Raw genomic sequence first — 18,276 nt, forward strand, 5'->3', positions numbered from 1 at the left:
TCACCTCTGATCAAGTGAACATGTGAAACTGAAAAAAGCCTGGATAGGTCAAATATTCAGCTCCAAAAATGAGTTTAGATCACGAGGTACAGCTATTTTAATCAGGAAGGGGATTCCATTTACCCTATCGTCGACCATCACCGACCCCAGGGGAAGGTATGAAGTTGTAACAGGCAATCTATATGGCACACAGGTGGCATTAGCCAATGTATATGGACCAAATTGGAATGACCCATCATTCTTCTCTAGCTTCATAACATCCCTCCCAAATTTCAATGACCACCAACTAATATTAGGAGGGGATTTTAACTGTGTATTACATTCCTATCTGGACATATCCAACCTGAGACCTAATAGTAAAATCTCAAATTCTGGCGCTGTTATTAATTCATTTATAGAATCCTATACTCCTTTTGACCCCTGGAGAAAAAATAACCCAAAAACAAAACAACATTCTTTTTTTTCCCCAGTACACCATTCTTATTCAGGAATTGATTTTTTTCTTGTAGATAGTAGGACCCTTTCTATGGTCAAGGGGAGCCAGTATAACAGTATTGCTATTTCTGACCACAGCCCTGTGCAACTAGATATAGGCTTCCTAGACTGCCCTAGACCTTGACGCACTTGGCGGATTGATCCTCTGTTGCTATCTAGGGAGTCTTTCAAAAGATTTCTTTCTCAACAAATAGACATCTTTATGGAAATTAATAATACTCCGGACATGTACTTAGCGATGATCTGGGGGGCTCTTAAAGCCTACCTTTGAGGTCAGATAATCTCATATACAGCATATGAGAGGAAGAAATATAAACAACGTCTGACAGAATCGTCCCACAGTATAGCGGAAATAAACCGTTTGTATGCCAATTCGCCAACACCTGAACTCTACAAGGAGAAATTATTACTTAAGACGGAATTTGACAACTTATCCACCAGACAAACAGAGCAACTAATCTTCAAATCAAAGCAGATTTTCTATGAACACGGAGAAAAGGCAGGAAAACATTTAGCTTACCAGGTCAGACAGTCCACAGCCGCCAGTACTATTCCTGAAATTGTAACATCGCCGGGGGTAAAGACTACTGATCCAGACGCCATCAATGATCAGTTTAAGCAGTTTTATTTTTCCCTTTATGCTTCAGAACCACTCAGTGATCTATCAGGTATTCCTGCCTTCTTAGACAGCCTACACATCCCAGAAATTACTACAGAGGACCAGACACAAATTGACAAGGAAATATCAACTGAAGAAATATTACAAGCAATTAAATCGATGCAGAGCAACAAAGCCCCAGGACTAGATGGTTTCCCAATTGAAATATACAAAGAATTTGCAATCAAACTGGCTCCAACACTTAAATTGTTGTATCAGGAAATTTTTAGCCAACAGAAACTACCTCAAACAATGTTGCAGGCAACCATATCAGTCCTACTTAAAAAAGATAAAGACCCACTATTGTGTGGTTCATACCACCCTATAAGCTCGTTGAATTGTGATTATAAAATCCTCACAAAAATTTTAACCACCCGTCTTGAAACAGTAGTTTTCAAAGTTATTTACTCTGACTAAACTGGATTTATACCGGGGCAGGCAGTCGTTCTATAACATGCAGCGCCTACTTAATGTATTGTATACACCTCACACCATAGAACAATCGGAAGTAATTATTTCTTTAGACGCCGAGAAGGCATTCGACTGTGTCGAATGGCAATATTTGTTTGCTGTTCTCAAAAGATTTGGCTTCGGCCCATCATTCTTGTTATGGATTAAAATATTATATTTTGCACCAATGGCAGCTGTGCGGACCAACAATATAATCTCTGACTACTTCCGGCTGCAGCCTCTCCCTACTTATTTGATTTGGCAATAGAACCACTTGCCATAGCTTTTACGACAGAAGATTGTATCAGAGGTATCTTTCGAAGTGGTAAATCTCATAAAGTATCGCTGTACGCGGACGATCTGCTGGTATTTATATCCAATCCAACTGACTCCATACCAAAGCTATTGCATATATTAGAGATTTTTGGCCGCCTGTCAGGTTATGAGATAAATTACTCAAAGAGCTTGCTGTTCCCAATCAATCACACTGACGGCGACTATTTCAGCTTCCCATTTAAACTTGAGAAAAATGTATTTACTTATCTGGGAATTAATATTACCCATACTATGGGAGGTTTATATAGCCATAACTTTAAATCATTATTAGAACGAACAACACAGGACTTCAAAAAGTGGTCAACACTACCACTCTCATTAGTAGGCCGCATCAATATCGTTAAAATGATGGTTTCACCTTGATTTCTTTATCTTTTTCAAATGATTGTAGCGACCATAGGGATTGGTCCTGAGAGTCGAACCCTCGGATTGCCCAGCTAGGTCAGGTGGTGGTTTTGGCGCCCAAAACCAGTCAGTGGGAAGAGAACTTCGAAGCAAACAGTTTGATTTAATGGTTGTCTGTAATTTCGTTTGTTATACTTTGTAATCGAATATTGCTGCCGCAATAAACTTCTTTAACAAAGAACAAGCCTCCAGACTCGCCATATTGGTGACCCCAACGTGATCTAGCCAATCATCTACCATGGAGGGACAAGACGCCCCTTCTTCGGTTCCAACGCCCGGCGTACCGCAGCTAAACGCGGTCAGCGTTCATCTTCCTCCGTTTTGGGCACATCAACCCCACCTTTGGTTTGCCCATGCGGAAGCTCAGTTCCACCTAAGAAACATCTCGGTGGACGAGACAAAGTATTATTACCTGGTCAGCGCCCTACCGCCTGAGACGTACGCGCGGGTGATGCAGTTCATCACCTCCCCTCCTGCAGACGGCAAGTACGAGGCGCTGAAGGTACTCATGCTTCGAACCTTCGGATTCAGTAGGCATGATCGAGCTGAGAGGCTTATGCACCTACCGGATCTCAGAGATCGGCTGCCGTCCGCCCTCATGGCTGAAATGTTGGCGCTGGCAGGTGAGCACAAGGATTGCCTCATGTTCAAGCAGGCATTCCGAGAGCAACTTCCAGAAGATGTTAGGCTTATGCTCACGGATTGTTCTTTTAAGGACCCCGTGGCATACGCGGAGAAAGCTGATGCGCTCATGGCGTCCAAATCGAAAAAACATAGTTCGATCAACAGGGTCTCGGCTCCATCGGGCAGCCCGCAACGGCACCAAGATGGCGCCGCGACTCCCGCCATTTCTCCAAAACCCCGCCAAAAAGATCCGCACAAGCGCGGCTGGTGTTATTATCATCTGAGATGGGTGGAGAAGCCCGCAACTGCCGCTCACCTTGCACCTTCTCGGGAAATGCCTCGGCCGATCGTACATAGAGGCGGTTGCGATTGGCCAGAACCGACGCCTCTACGTCCGAGATCGATTCACGGACACAGAATTTTTGGTCGACACGGGAGCCATAGTCAGCATCGTACCGCCGACCGACCTCGAAGCCCGATCGGGTAAGAGAGGGCCTACCCTCATCGCGATTAACGGTAGCCCCATCCGCACGTATGGTACGCGGGCAATGTCTCTGGCTTTAGGCACCCGCACGTACGAATGGTCGTTTATCGTCGCGGAAGTCGGTCAGGCGATCCTGGGTGCAGATTTCCTCTGGGCCTTTTCGCCAGTTCCCGATGTCCGAGGTAAAGGCCTTCGACCCTCCGCCAGCAGTGATGAGCCCGCTGCTCCACCGCCGGCCACCCCGCCCAGCCCGACTGTCCAGGCCGTCGTCGCGGCCTCCGACCCGTATGCTGAGGTCCTGGCTGAGTTTCCGGAGCTGCTTGTTCAGCGTTTCGACGCCCCTTCTGCAAGGCACGGCATTGTCCATCACATTCCCACCAAGGGGCCCCCCGTTTTCGCTCGGGCCGGGAGGTTGCCGCCGGATAAACTCAGGGTAGCACGTGAAGAATTTCAGAAGATGGAACAAATGGGCATTGTCCGTCGGTCCGACAGCCCGTGGGTCTCTCCGTTGCATATGGTCTCCAAAGCATCTGGGGGGTGGAGACCATGTGGACATTACCGGCGCCTTAACGCCATCACCACGGCAGACCGCTATCCCATACCGCACATCCAGGATTTCTCGTCTGGACTGGAAGGTGCCATAGTGTTCTCCAAAATTGACTTGGTGCGGGGCTACCACCAGATTCCTGTGCGTCCAGGAGACATACCAAAGACTGCCACGATCACTCCGTTCGGGTTGTTCGAATGGTTGCGTATGCCTTTCGGTTTGAAAAATGCGGCACCGGCTTTCCAGCGCCTTATGGACCGTGTGGGTCGGGATTTGTCTTTGGTTTTCATTTATTTGGATGATGTCCTGGTCGCCAGTCGCTCGGAGCAGGAAAACCTGGTCCATTTGCAGACTGTGTTCAAGCGGCTTCAAGACCACGGGCTCATCATCCACCCCTCCGTGTCAATTTGGCCTCCACTCTATTGATTTCTTAGGACACCGGATCACCTCAGCCGGCGCCACTCCTTTGCCTGACAAAGTGGAGGCTGTTCGTGCCTTCCCGCGACCCACCACAGTAAAGGGGTTGCAGGAGTTCGTGGGCATGGTGAACTTCTACCATAGGTTCGTCCCGGCAGCGGCACGGGTCATGCGTCCACTCTTCCAGTGTCTCGCAGGCAAACTTGTCGAGTTGGAGTGGTCCACGGCCGCTGAGATGGCCTTTAAGGAAGCTAAAGTGGCTCTGGCAGACGCCACCATGCTCGTCCACCCAAGCACCTCTGCCCCCACAGCCCTAACGGTCGATGCGTCGGACGTGGCGGTGGGAGGGGTTTTGGAACAGCATGTAGATGGCAGTTGGCAACCCTTGGCGTTTTTCAGCCGACAGCTTAACACGGCTGAGCTGAAGTATAGCGCCTTTGACCGAGAGCTTCTGGCTCTCTATTTAGCTGTCCGCCACTTTAGGTATTTTTTAGAAGGCCGCCCATTTGTGGCCTTTACGGACCCAAACCGTTGACATTTGCTTTTTCGAAAGTGTCCGACCCATGGTTGGCCCGCCAGCAGCGGCACCTGACTGACATCTCAGAGTTTACTACCGATGTTCGCCACGTCGCGGGTAAGCTTAATGCCGTTGCTGATGCCCTGTCCCGGCCAGCCATTTCCCCAATTTCAGCGGTGGAATGCGAGGTGGATTTCCAGGAGCTTGCGGAGGCACAGCGCCTGGCAGACACTGCCTCAGCATACCAGTCCACCACTTCGGGGTTGAAGTTGGCCCAAGTGGCTTGCGGGCCTGCGGGTACAAAAGTCTGGTGTGATGTTTCCCTTCCCCGCCCTAGGCCGGTGGTGCCGGCTGCCCTTCAGCGCCGGGTGTTTGATGCCATTCATGGGCTGGCGCACCCGTCCATCCGCTCCACCTCTGCCTTGGTAGCCGCTAGGTTTGTGTGGCATGGCCTGCGAAAGCAAGTAGCCGCTTGGGCCCGTTCCTGTGTTCCCTGCCAGACCGCTAAAGTTCACCGGCATGTCCAACCTCCGGTGCAGGAGTTTGCGGTCCCTGCGATCCGTTTTTTTCCATATTCACGTTGATTTAGTTGGGCCCTTGCCTTCCTCCAGGGGCTACACTCACCTACTCACGGTGGTTAACCGATTTACCCGTTGGCCGGAGGCTTTCCCGTTGTCCGACACCTCCGCCGCCTCTTGTGCCCGGGTCCTGGCCTTCCATTGGGTGGCCCGTTTCGGTGTTCCGTCCATTATTACCACCGACCGGGGCCCCAGTTCACCTCTACCCTTTGGGCTACGCTAGCGGAGCTGTACGGTTCCCGGTTGCAGCAGACCACGGCGTACCACCCACAGGCTAATGGGCTCGTGGAAAGGTTTCACCGGCAACTTAAGGCGGCCCTCAGTGCACGGCTAGACGGCCCTGACTGGGTAGACCAGCTCCCCTGGGTCCTTTTGGGCATCCGTACTGCTCCTAAGCAGGACCTCGGAACTTCGTCCGCGGAACTGGTATATGGCTCGCCACTCAGAGTGCCCGGGGACTTCTTTCCGGAGTCCTCTGGTCAGCAGCCCTCGGTTCCGTCGGTTTTAGCATCCCTCCGGGCGCGAGTGGGTTCCCTGGCTCCGGTTCCTACTTCACGTCACGGGTGTCCCATGGTGCATGAACCGACTGCCGTGAAGGACTGTGAATTTGTGTTTCTGCGTAGAGATGCCCATCGTTCCCCGTTGCAGAGGGTCTATGAAGGACCGTCCCGAGTGTTGCGTAAAGGGACGGTCACCTTCACCTTAGATGTTGGGGGCAGGAGTGAGCTCGTCTCCGTGTCCAGGCTCAAACCTGCACACTTGGATCAGGACCGCCCTGTCCTGGTCGGTCAGCCGCCTCGGCGGGGCCGTCCTCCTGCAATTCCACCTGATCCGGGACCCCCTGCTCCTGTGGTTCCTGCAGCCCCTCTCCTTACCCGTTCTGGTCGCGAAATCCGGTTCCCTGCTAGATTCCGTACCTTGGGTTCTGGGGGGGTTCATGTAGCGACCATCGGGATTGGTCCTGAGAGTCGAACCCTCGGATTGGCCAGCTAGGTCAGGTGGTGGTTTTGGCGCCCAAAACCAGTCAGTGAGAAGATAACTTCGAAGCGAACAGTTTGATTTAATGATTGTCTGTAATTTCGTTTGTTATACTTTGTAATCGAATATTGCTGCCGCAATAAACTTCTTTAACAAAGAACAAGCCTCCAGACTCGCCATATTGGTGACCCCGACGTGATCTAGCCAATCATCTACCATGGAGGGACAAGACGCCCCTTCTTCGGTTCCAATGCCCGGCGTACCGCAGCTAAACGCGGTCAGCGTTCATCTTCCTCCGTTTTGGGCACATCAACCCCACCTTTGGTTTGCCCATGCGGAAGCTCAGTTCCACCTAAGAAACATCTCGGTGGACGAGACAAAGTATTATTACCTGGTCAGCGCCCTACCGCCTGAGATGTCCGCGCGGGTGATGCAGTTCATCACCTCCCCTCCTGCAGACGGCAAGTACGAAGCGCTGAAGGTACTCATGCTTCGAACCTTCGGATTGGCCAGCTAGGTGAGGTGGTGGTTTTGGCGCCCAAAACCAGTCAGTGGGAAGAGAACTTCGAAGCGAACAGTTTGATTTAATGGTTGTCTGTAATTTCGTTTGTTATACTTTGTAATCGAATATTGCTGCCGCAATAAACTTCTTTAACAAAGAGCAAGCCTCCAGACTCGCCAAATGATCCCCATATTTATACCTAGGACAACTTTTCAGCAATTAGATAGACTAATCTCATCATTTATTTGGAACAATTCAAATCCCAGGATGAAGAAAATATACTAAGAAGGCGGGTGGTTTAGGGTTGCCTAACTTTATTTATTACTACTGGGCTGCAAATATTGTAAAACTTTTACATTGGACATATTCATATAAGAGTAAACAGGGCACAGACTGGGCACGGATGGAACTCTTATCTGATCCTCTACCGATAATTACCTGCTCGCTACCTTATAATCATAAAATACAAATGACAAACCCGGTGGTTAAAACCTTGCTTAAAATATGGCTACAGTTCAGGAAATATTTTGGATTAAAAGGTATCAGCAGGCTTTTTCCGGCAGATAATCAATTTGTTACACCCTCCATGCGACACACTGCATTTTCATATTGGCATAGGAATGGACTGGTATATTTTTGTGACTTGTTTACTGACGGAACGTTCACTTCCTTTGAAACGCTTGCTGAAAACCATAATATACCCAGAACTCATTTCTTTAGGTATCTTCAAATACATAGCTTTGCTAAACAGTGTTTCCCTCATCTGTCCACTAAGAGCCAATTAGACACTATTCTGGAGCTTGACCCCTTTGACAGGAAATGTGTTTCAACAATTTGCACATTAATACAGGAATTAAAACAGATAACCTGGGACAAAACAAAAATGGCATGGGAGAGGGACCTGGGTGTAGAGCTTTCTGATGAGGCGTGGCGAGAGAGCTTAATTCGTATACACACCTCGTCGCTGTGTATACGCCATGGTTGATCCAATTTAAAGTGCTTTACCGTCTTCATTATTCAAGAGACAAACTTGACAGAATCTTTTCTATCACAGATCCTGGCTGCCCTAGATGTGGCCATAGCCCAGCCTCTGTAGGACACATGTTCTGGACATGTCCCTCTCTCAACAGTTACTGGGGAAATATATTTGGGGTATTCTCCCATATCTGCAGACTATAAATCCTGATTTGCACACAGCTCTCTTTGGAATACCACCCCCAAACTGTAAGCTTACAAATTTACAAGCAAATGCTTTAGCATTTGCATCATTGCTTGCTCTCAGGCTTATTCTTTTTAACTGGAAGTCAAAAAAAGCTCCATCCTTTTTGCAGTGGTTAAAGGAGGTGCTCTCCTTTTTATCCCTGGAAAAGATCAGGTATAAACAGTGCAAGGCCCGCAGAAACTTTGTTCTGACCTGGAACCCTTTTATAGATTTTATTAAAGATTTTTCCTTTAATTGAAAATATTGTCTACACAGTCATAATCATTTATTTATATTTATATGCTGCTTTTGCTAACATGTAACATTTGAGCACAAAGACTTGTTTTTTTTGGGGGGGGGGGGTTTGAGCCGAGGGGATGGGGAGGGGGGTATATATGTCCTGTACTGTCCTGTACTGTTTGTTGGTGTCTTGTGTAAATTTGTGTAAAATTAAAAAAAATAAAAAATAAAAAAATAAAAATATGGAACTGCAGATGCTGGTTTACAAACAGAGGTTCACGTGCACCTCCTCTAACCTCACCGACTGCATCCGTTTTTCCGAAGTGGCCTCCTGTGCATCAACGAGACCAAGCATAAACTCTGCAACTGTTTCACCTAACACTTGCAGTCGATCTGCCAAGACTTTCTGGATCTCCTGGTTTCTATTCATGTTGACTCCACCTCCCATTCCCACACTGTCCTTTCTGTCCTGGGTCTCATCCATTGCCAGAGCAAGGTCACATGCAAACTGGAGGAACGGCACCTCATACATCTTCGGTAGCTTACAACCTAATGGCATGAACATTCTCTGAATTCTCCAATTTTAGGAACCTATTAAACTCTCACATCTTCCCCCACCTCGCCCTTATTTTTCCTGCTGACCCCCCCCTCCCCCGCGGCCCCCCACCTATTCTCCCCTGCCCCACCTGGACACACATATTTATCTCCCCCCCCTCCCACTTCCGCCTATATTCCTTCCTCTATCTTCACATTTCACAACTCTTCAATCCTTATGTTACACGCATTCTCTCTTTTCATCTCTGGCCTTTGGCCAACCATCTACCTATCAAAAATCCCTCTCACCAGTTTCAGCCTGTTACTTCCCAGGCTTTGGCCTGCATCTCCTCTCTTCCTGCTTTCTTTCCCCCTCCCCACCACAATCAATTTAATGAAAGGTACTGACCCAAAACGTTACCTATCCATGTTCTCCAGAGCTGCTGCCTGACCCACTGAATTACTACAACTCTTTGTGCCTTTTTTGCTTACTTGGTTTCTCCTCATATAACAGATCTGCCATTCATACGTTCATAAGTGATAGGTGCTGAATTAAGCCATTTGGCCCGTCAAGTCTACTCCGCCATTCAATCATGGCTCATCTATCTTTCCCTCTTAACCTCATCCTCCTGCCTTCTCCCCATCACCCCTGACCCCCTTACTAACCAAGAATCTATCTATCTCTGCTGTAAAAATATCCATTGATGGCCTCCGTAGCCTTCTGTGGCAATGAATTCCACAGATTCACCACACTCTGACTACAAATATTCCTCTTCCTCTCCTTCCCAAAGAAACATTCTTTTAGTCTGAGGCTCTGATATATGGTCCTAGACACTCCCACCAGTGGAGACATCCTCTCTCCATCCACTCTATCCAGGCCTTTCACTGTTTAGCACGTTTCTTTGATGTCTCCCCTCATCCTTTAAACTCCAGTGAGCAGAGGCCCAGCGTGGTCAAACACTCATCATATGATAACTCAGGAAGCAATCTGATGAAACTTCTCTGTTCTTCCTCAGTAGCAAGTTCACCTCACTTTAGGTAATAAGGCCAAAATTATACTTAATTCTCCAGATTTGGTTTCACCGTGGTCCTATGTAATTATAATAATACATCCTTATTATTTGGGCTGAGGCTGTTTCTTCCAAATCATCACCTATTCATGTTTTCCTAGGAAGCTGAGTCATTCCAGCACTTTGTGTTTTACTCAAGACTCCAGCATCTGCAGTATTCCTCTTCACTACGTAAAGAAATCCACTGTTCTTTATATTGTATATTAGTTTTAGTTTATTCACAAAATGCTGGAGTAACTCAGCAGGTCAGGCAGCATCTCGGGAGAGAAGGAATGGGTGACGTTTCAGGTCGAGACCCTTCTTCAGACTCTGTGATTAGTTTTAGTTTAGTTTTGTTTAGTTTAGAGATACAGCATGGAAACAGGCCCTTTCGGCCCACCGGGTCCTCGCCAGCTAGCGATCCTTGTACATTAACACTATCCTATACCCACTAGGGACAATATTTACATTTACCAAGCCAATTAACCTACATACCTGTACGTCTTTGGAGTGTGGGAGGAAACTGAAGATCTCAGAGAAAACCCACGCAGGTCACGGGGAGAAGGTACAAACTCCGGACAGGCAGCACCCGTAGTCGGGATCGAACCCGGGTCTCCGGCGCTGCATTCACTGTAAGGCAGCACCTTTACCGCTGCGCCACCATGCTGCCCTTTTATATGTGTATTTTTACAATACTGGCACAAAATAATGTGACAAAGGGGTCAAATTTCAAATTCCTTCAAAAAAGTTGACAAGCACTTTATTGGGTTTATGACTAACATAGTATCAATAAAAAAATATAAGAAAAGATAGCATATTGATGGCAAGTTTCCAAAAATGGCATCAGAACACACAAATAGATTTTGTGTAACGGTTGTTTCGTGGTGTCCACCAGGGACCTGGTTGGCACAGTAAGTGCTCGTATTTCTTATTCCTTTCTATGCTTATGAATACCACATGGAACAATAAAATTGCAAACACCGTTTCCACTTCATTCACCCTATCATGTCGTAGAATACTGCATCCATCTGAGTGGACACCGCGACGCGTGTTACGTAAGAAAAACATATATTACAATACATTGTATCTTTGGATTCATTTGTAAGTAAAGGCAAATTAATTGTGTTGATGGAGTCTGTTCTTCAGAAAAATGGGAAAGATTTTGAAAGGCGTTTTCTAATCTTTGACATGTCTTCTGCTAAAAAGCGAAATTGCTCGTGTTTATTAGCTAACTCTGGATGTCTGACTTTACAAAGGATAGAAGTTGTGGGTTCCCAAGAAGAATCTTCAACAGATGGCCAGATATACAGATCACTGGCAGTATTCACACAGACACTGCAACAGCTTTGTAGCTGACATGGGTCTGAAGATTTTTGGTTTAAGCTTGTGGAAATCACTGAAGCTGATCATCAATGATGGGTTTTCTTCACAGAACAAAGAGTATGCTTTTTTCAGCGAACACTCCATAACTCTCTTGGAAATATCCGCTGCTACCCTGCGAGGTAATTCTCTTGAAACATCAACCCTTAGATCGAAAGACCGCACTCGATGCGTGGTGCTTTCATCCAGGGCGACGGATCTTTGTTTCCGGGAATCCAGTGTCTGGTTAGATGTACTGGATAGGAATTTCCAGCTCAGACCAAGTTGTTTGTGTGTGGTCTTTTTTCGAAGTTTATTCTTTACGACTGTGACATGGCGTAAAGGTCTTCGGAGTTGTAGGTATCTCTTGCCCCTAATTGAAATGAAATTCATTGTTGGAAATAAAAAAGCCTTAAACAAAATCTTCTCATGGTATTCCTACTTTGAAGTTCTCTCTCCTATGAGTTCTGCAACATTCTCTCTCACTGCACCCAATCTGATTCCTCCAGCTCTCCAACTCGACGCCTACATTTTAGCCCAGACTTGCTGCCACAGCCATGTGTGCTTTATCATCTTTACTTTTTTGCATATCTTTCATTCATTTGTTGTATATCTCTCTACATCACTGTCTATACCTCTGGTTTCCCTTTGAATCTCAACCCCAAACATCACCTATACCATTTCTCCAGAGATGCTGTTTGACCCGCTGAGTTACATAGAAACATAGAAAATAGGGGCAGGAGGCCATTTGGCTCCGAGCCAGCACCGCCATTCATTGTGATGATCCACAATCAGTAACCTGTGCCGGCCTTCTCCCCATCTCCCTTGATTCCACTAGCCCCGAGAGCTCTATCTAACTCTCTCTTAAATTCATCCAGCGAATTGGCCTCTACTGCCTTCTGTGGCAGCGAATTCCACAAATTCACAACTCTCTGGGCGAAGAAGTTCTTTCACATCTCAGTTTTAAATGGTCGCCCCTTTATTCTTAGACTGTTAGGTTCTGGACTCCCCCAACATTGAGAACATTTTTTCCTGCATCTAGTTACTCCAGTTTATTTTGTATCTGTCTTCGACCTTCACACTTGAATGAAGTTCATTGTTGGCAATAACAAAAAGCCTTAATAACAAAAAGCTCCTCATGGTATTCTTACATGGTAGAAGTTCTCTCTCCCAGGAGAGTTCTGCAACATCCTCTCTCACTGCACTTGCCTTCCAGCAGATGGCAACGTTTGGGACCAGGACCTCTGTCCAGCCTGTATGTGGAGGGAGGCTGCCTTCCTTGCGTTGCGCCGCCCTCGGCCGGAGTACCACACGGCGCCCAGTTCTCCTCCTCTCGCTCCTCGGGTTGTCCTTCTCACATTGACGTCAGATGCCGGAAGGTCAGAGGCTGCGAGCGGAAGTGGGTGCAGGAGCGCTCCGCCATTGTGTGCGAGAGGAGTAGTGATCGTACATCTATAGACACGTACACACAGGCACCAGCCGCCGCCACCACCACCACCGCCGCCGGAGCGAGAGGCCGGGCCCGAGAGGAAAGTCGCCGACAGACAGACCGCCCGCCCCGCCTCCTGGTATCTACCGTCACTGGCTTGGGCCGCTGCGCGATCCACACTGGGAGCACGATATATTTTTTAAAAGTCGGCGGAGCCTGAGGCCGAGGCCGAGCCCCTGCCCGCTGTTGTTTAATGAAGAATGTCTGCGACCAGCGTGGAGCAGGTAATGCGCTGGCTGTTGGCTGGGGAGTGAGTGCTTGAGTCCGGTCCGCCGCCTCCTCGCAGGCCACGACTCGTTCCCTCGCTCCCTGCCTGCCCTGGACATATCCTGTCGCTTAGTCTCTTGCAACAAGGTTGATTTATTACTTTAAAAAATAGATAACTTGATATTGAATTTCGAATTTCCATAAGGTACTGACGGGTGTTTTCTTTTTTTTGTTGTTTTTTTTTGTTACATTTTTGCTTTCTATTAAACACGATACTACATCAGAGACCGAAAGGACAGGGAAGTAAAGGTGAGTTGGTCCGGAACTCATTGTTACTTTCACAAATTGACTGTTTTTACTTTTTGTTTGTGTTTATTTCTTTTACTAAAGTGTTTTTAACTCGAAGCTTTTCCTAACGTCAGCTTTTATTTCAGTGCTCATTTATGTTTGAAGCATTATTTACATTTAATGTTCGTATTGCAGAGCATATTTTCTAATTTGGGGCAATTTGTCAAGAATTAATTACATTCACTGACGCAAGTTTCAGTTTACTTCCATTGACGACATATGAATATAATTATTTAGTCTTGCGTTCATGCTTTACTGTTTATATCTAGTTGTTTGATCTTTTAAGTGTTAGTTTGTGGCCGTTAAAATTAATCTACTTTGATTCTAGCTCTGAAAATGAAATTAAGATATTGAAGTAAACAAAACTTTGCTGATACTGGAAATCTGAAACAAAATATGCTGGAATTACTGAGCAGACTGGGGAGCACCAATGGCAATAAATGAATTACTGCACTCCCTTTAGACCAGTGACTCTTTATCAGACACATCTGGCAAAGAGTTGTTGACCTGAACTTTAACCCCGTTTCTTTCTTCACAAATGCTGCCTGACTTGCTGAGTTTTTTCTCTCCTTTTTTAAAATAATATTGATTTACACTGGTAATGCTTGTAACCCCAATGGTTTGTTGTTTACACTGAAGACAGCAGTATTTACTTTAAAAGAAAAACAAATTTAGCAATGGCAAGTTTCACTTAGTAGCTACCTAATTCATTCTGGTACTATTGTAAGTATTTTAGGAACCTAAAAACATTTTAAATTCAAGTCCTCTCGAGCAACAATAAAAACAGGAAGCCTAGGGATTCCATACTTGTAATAATTGTTAATAAATGTGACAAGTTTAGTTTCTATCAAACAAAAATAGCTACCTGCAGTCACTATATCCATGGACTATCCCAGAGTGGAACATCCTTCCTGGCACAACCAGATGTGCACCAACATTGTCACTCTTCAAGTCACAACTCGACAGCTTGGACATGGATCATCTCACCAAACTTGCCCACATAAAAATCTAAATGATCTTTGTGCGAAACTTTCATGAGATAGTCCAGCTGTTGGTGGTTGTGCAGCAGAAACAGAAACTATCTGAAATGCAAGTGCAGCAGTTTTGTGCTATTTAATAAATTTCAATCGTGAGACAAGAAGCAAAGTTTTGTGAAGCTAAAGGGAAACAGCATAAACCAGCCAACAATACTTGAATATCAGAGCTAAAAGACTATTGGCCTCTGAATTGAAGTTGCTATGCCTTTTATTTAAACATTAGAAACCATAATTTGTCTTGAGTTATATTGAAAGTAAATTTTGGCCCGGTCTGTTTGATTTTGTAATTAGTTACTTTAGAATCATGTAGTTATCACAGTTTTCTGGGGAAATTTAGGAAATCCAGTGCCTGGGCTGTATTCATATTCAATAAAATGTACCACGCTTTGATTTCACTTCCTGTTTATGCCCATTTGCTGAGCCCAGCTAATTGAAGTGTGCATTGTTTACTACTGATGGGAACTTAAGTGGTTGAATTCATGATATTTCGATCTGTTGATGGACTGATTTCAAATTGCCGTAATCTGAAAGCATTCATTTTGGCTATAAAGATTCTTGCATTTAATGCCGTTTGAACAGCCATATGTAAATGTTTGATATCTCGCATGGAAGGGAGCTTGCATTGTTTGATTTCCATATGGCCACTGAGTTATGTTGCAGAAATAAAATTAGCAACCCAGACAATTTTATTTTCTCTCCCAGCTGACGAAGAAATGCAATGTCAGATAATACAAGATAATTTAAAGAGTATCTTGAGATAACATTTCATTTCTATTACTAAACATACTTGGTTTACTGTAGTTTTATTTTCAAAGTTAAACAACATCTAATAAAATTACCATATGTACAGTGCACTAGCTCAAGAATAGAACAGATCTTTTGCCCAAAAAAACAAAATCAGCTACCACCTATAGTGCAATGTGCCAATCAAATATTTTGGTGCAATGCTTGTGCTATGCAGACCATGTAGATGTGTCATTTTTCACCTTGTGAACTAATTTTACTAGAAAATATTTTGCGATTCAGGTGAATGAATGTACTGCATACATTTATTCACTTATGTCACAATAAAAAAAGCATGAACAGGATAGTTGCCCTGTGTGCTTTTCATTCTTACTATTTAACCGGTAAAATGTTAAAGCATTCATATTTACTAATTTGAATGTTAATAGTGAAATTGGATGCCCAATTTTTATTTATTAATTAAAACTATAATTAGCCACATCTTCATTACCAGCTGGCCATAAAATGCCTTTCCTTTCAAATAAATGTGGGAATAACAGCCATTGAAATCTAGCTGCAACAGTTTTCCTGTTTATTTATGAATAGCAGCTTCTTAATTGACCTGAGACAATCCATTGTTTAATACCAATCCCGACGTGACATTCAGACAGGCAAGAGTTTATCATTAGAATAAATACAATATGCATTTCAGGATTTCCTTGTAGCATATCTCTTTATTTACTGTAAACAGGATTGAGGAATATGAAAACGTGTATAAGCCATCTGGTCACACTTGTATTGCAGTCTCCGCTGCAAATTTCAGTGTCACATGAGATTGTTTTTTTAAAAAAATGTGAACTCACCAGTGTATGAAGTTGCCAAGCAATTAATAATAAATAGTCTTTGTAAGTGCATCTGTACTTGAATAATGACTTGTACTATAATCTTGTTGTTTTAGCAAATGGTTTATCTTGATGTTAACATTGCCATGGGTGGCCCGTTAATTTTTCAATTAAAAGGACGTGAAATAGTGTATAGACCTGTTTGTTGTACTGTAATGAATGTAAAACAACCCTTTGTGAAAAAAGAAAATTAATTAGTACTGGGCAAATATGATCAAGAGAAGAATTTGTGACCACTATTTTTACAATCTGCACAGATATTAATACATATGTTTAATTTAATTTAGGATATCGCGTGGAAACAGGCCATTCGGCCCACCGAGTCCATGCAACCAGCGATCTCCGTACACTGGCACTATCTATAAACTAGGGACAATTATTATTTTTATCAAAGCCAAATAACCTAGAAACTTGAACGTCTTTGGAGTGTGGGAGGAAACCAGAGCACCCGGGGAAAGCCCACGGGATCACGGGGAGACCCCAAAAACTCCATACAGATAACACCCGCAGTCAGGATCAATCCTGGGTCTCTGGTGCTGTAAGGCAGCAACTCAACTGCTGTGCCAATCTTCCATTGACATTAACGTCAATTCTTCAAGACAACGGTTTACAAATTCTAGAAGCATATGATACTCTACATATGTAGATGATATTAAAAAACGATGTTACAATTTCCAGTTCACTGAATAAATAAGAAAACTTTGACCTTAGTTCTTTTTAATTTCATAGCTTGATTTTTGATTGGTGCAGACTTATTTTGACATTAAGCAGCAGAATGATGTTTAGAACAACATTCAATGCTCGTGCATTGCAAGTCTTATGTTTTTCAGAGACTGAATTCAAAGTTGAATTATTTTGCCGGATTGACTGTTGTTTAGATGTTGGCGTTAATTGCTATTGATTCTTGTTTACGTGGCATGCAGATATACTGATCATATTGCCATATAATTAACAGCTATGTTTTGCATTCGTATTATTCTTAACTGCTCTAAATCTTGTTTTGAGGGAATTAAGCTTTAAAAAAGTGCAATTTAGATATTTGGTTAAATATGCCATATACACCCATACAGGATATCCTGAAACTGTTTATAAATCCATTAGCATTTCATGGGACATCTGTTCGTTTTGCTATTGATTTTGTTACATTCTGTTATTGTGGTCAATGTTAAACTAGCCTATATATTAGGCAAACCATGGAAGTATTTTTAAAGATTGGTTCAGAGCAGCTACTAACGGAATATTTTTTATTGTAGTTCAGAACGGTTCGATGCATCAAAAAGACACAGTGAATGATGATGATTTTGAACCTTATTTAACAAGCCAGGCAAATCAGGTAAGTACTTCAATGAGTACTTCAAACATTGTGTAGTGGCAACTTCATCTAATTAAGAACTATATCTCACCATACCTTCTTCGTGCTTGACGCATCCTGTCTCTGCATTCCCAGATAGTACCTAGTTCTGACTCCTCCCAGTACGTTATGCCCACATATGTATTCATCTCGCAACAACCCCCAAGTGTCCAAAAGTAATATAGCAGGATACAAAATAATATAATATGCTAAAACAGCTAGTATAAACACACATGGCTCCTACACACCGCCCCCTAATTGTTCTACATATATAATGAAACAATTACTAATAAACATTAAAAAGGAGCCATAAAAACTTGACACATCAAAATAAACAGGTATGTAATATATGTTGGCATCTAATCTACTTAAGTAATTCTTTAACCTTTAAGGCCACCAGTCTTTGCTGTATTCGGGTATCAGCTTCTAGGAGCAGACATATCTTCATTATTGGTCTTTCCAAGATGTTGTGGTTAGTCTGAAGTCGAACTGTGCACACAAGACCTTGTGCATCTGGTACGGTCTCCAATATCCTGCCCATTAGCCAGGAGCTTGTGGAGCAGTGGAATCAGCCACCAGAACAATGTCACCTTTAGCAAAGCTTCTTTACACCTTTGACCACTGTTGTCGTTCTTGGATCAAAGGTAAATATTCTCGTATCCACCGTTTCTTAAAAGAGACCTGCCATATATTATACCTGTCTCCATCTGTGTCTGATGTATAAATCTTCCTTTACAAAGAGCCCAGGTGGTAGTATTGCCTTGCCTTTCAACTAAAGAAGATGGTTTGGTGTGAGTGCTTCCAGGTCTATTGGATCATCAGAACTCTTGGTAATGGGTCGATCA

The 18,276-nt window shown here is 44.3% G+C and overlaps 1 protein-coding gene across 3 annotated transcripts in view; it reads left to right on the plus strand.

Moving 5' to 3' along the window:
• LOC144592671 (YTH domain-containing family protein 3-like) overlaps positions 1 to 18,276 on the plus strand; it is a 199,765-nt gene that overhangs the window by 153,399 nt on the left and 28,090 nt on the right. The window contains exons 1-3 of one of the 3 annotated variants that reach the window (XM_078397456.1): positions 12,746 to 13,087; positions 13,355 to 13,379; positions 17,334 to 17,413. In XM_078397456.1, coding sequence (XP_078253582.1) covers positions 13,064 to 13,087; positions 13,355 to 13,379; positions 17,334 to 17,413 — 129 coding nt within the window. In that variant the 5' untranslated portion in view covers positions 12,746 to 13,063. Of the gene's footprint in view, positions 1 to 12,745; positions 13,088 to 13,354; positions 13,380 to 17,331; positions 17,414 to 18,276 lie in introns of those variants that run through there. The other 2 variants (XM_078397457.1, XM_078397458.1) reach the window with 2 other exon arrangements.

This window comes from Rhinoraja longicauda, chromosome 4 (assembly GCF_053455715.1).
Source record: "Rhinoraja longicauda isolate Sanriku21f chromosome 4, sRhiLon1.1, whole genome shotgun sequence".
NCBI classification, from domain to species: domain Eukaryota; kingdom Metazoa; phylum Chordata; class Chondrichthyes; order Rajiformes; family Arhynchobatidae; genus Rhinoraja; species Rhinoraja longicauda.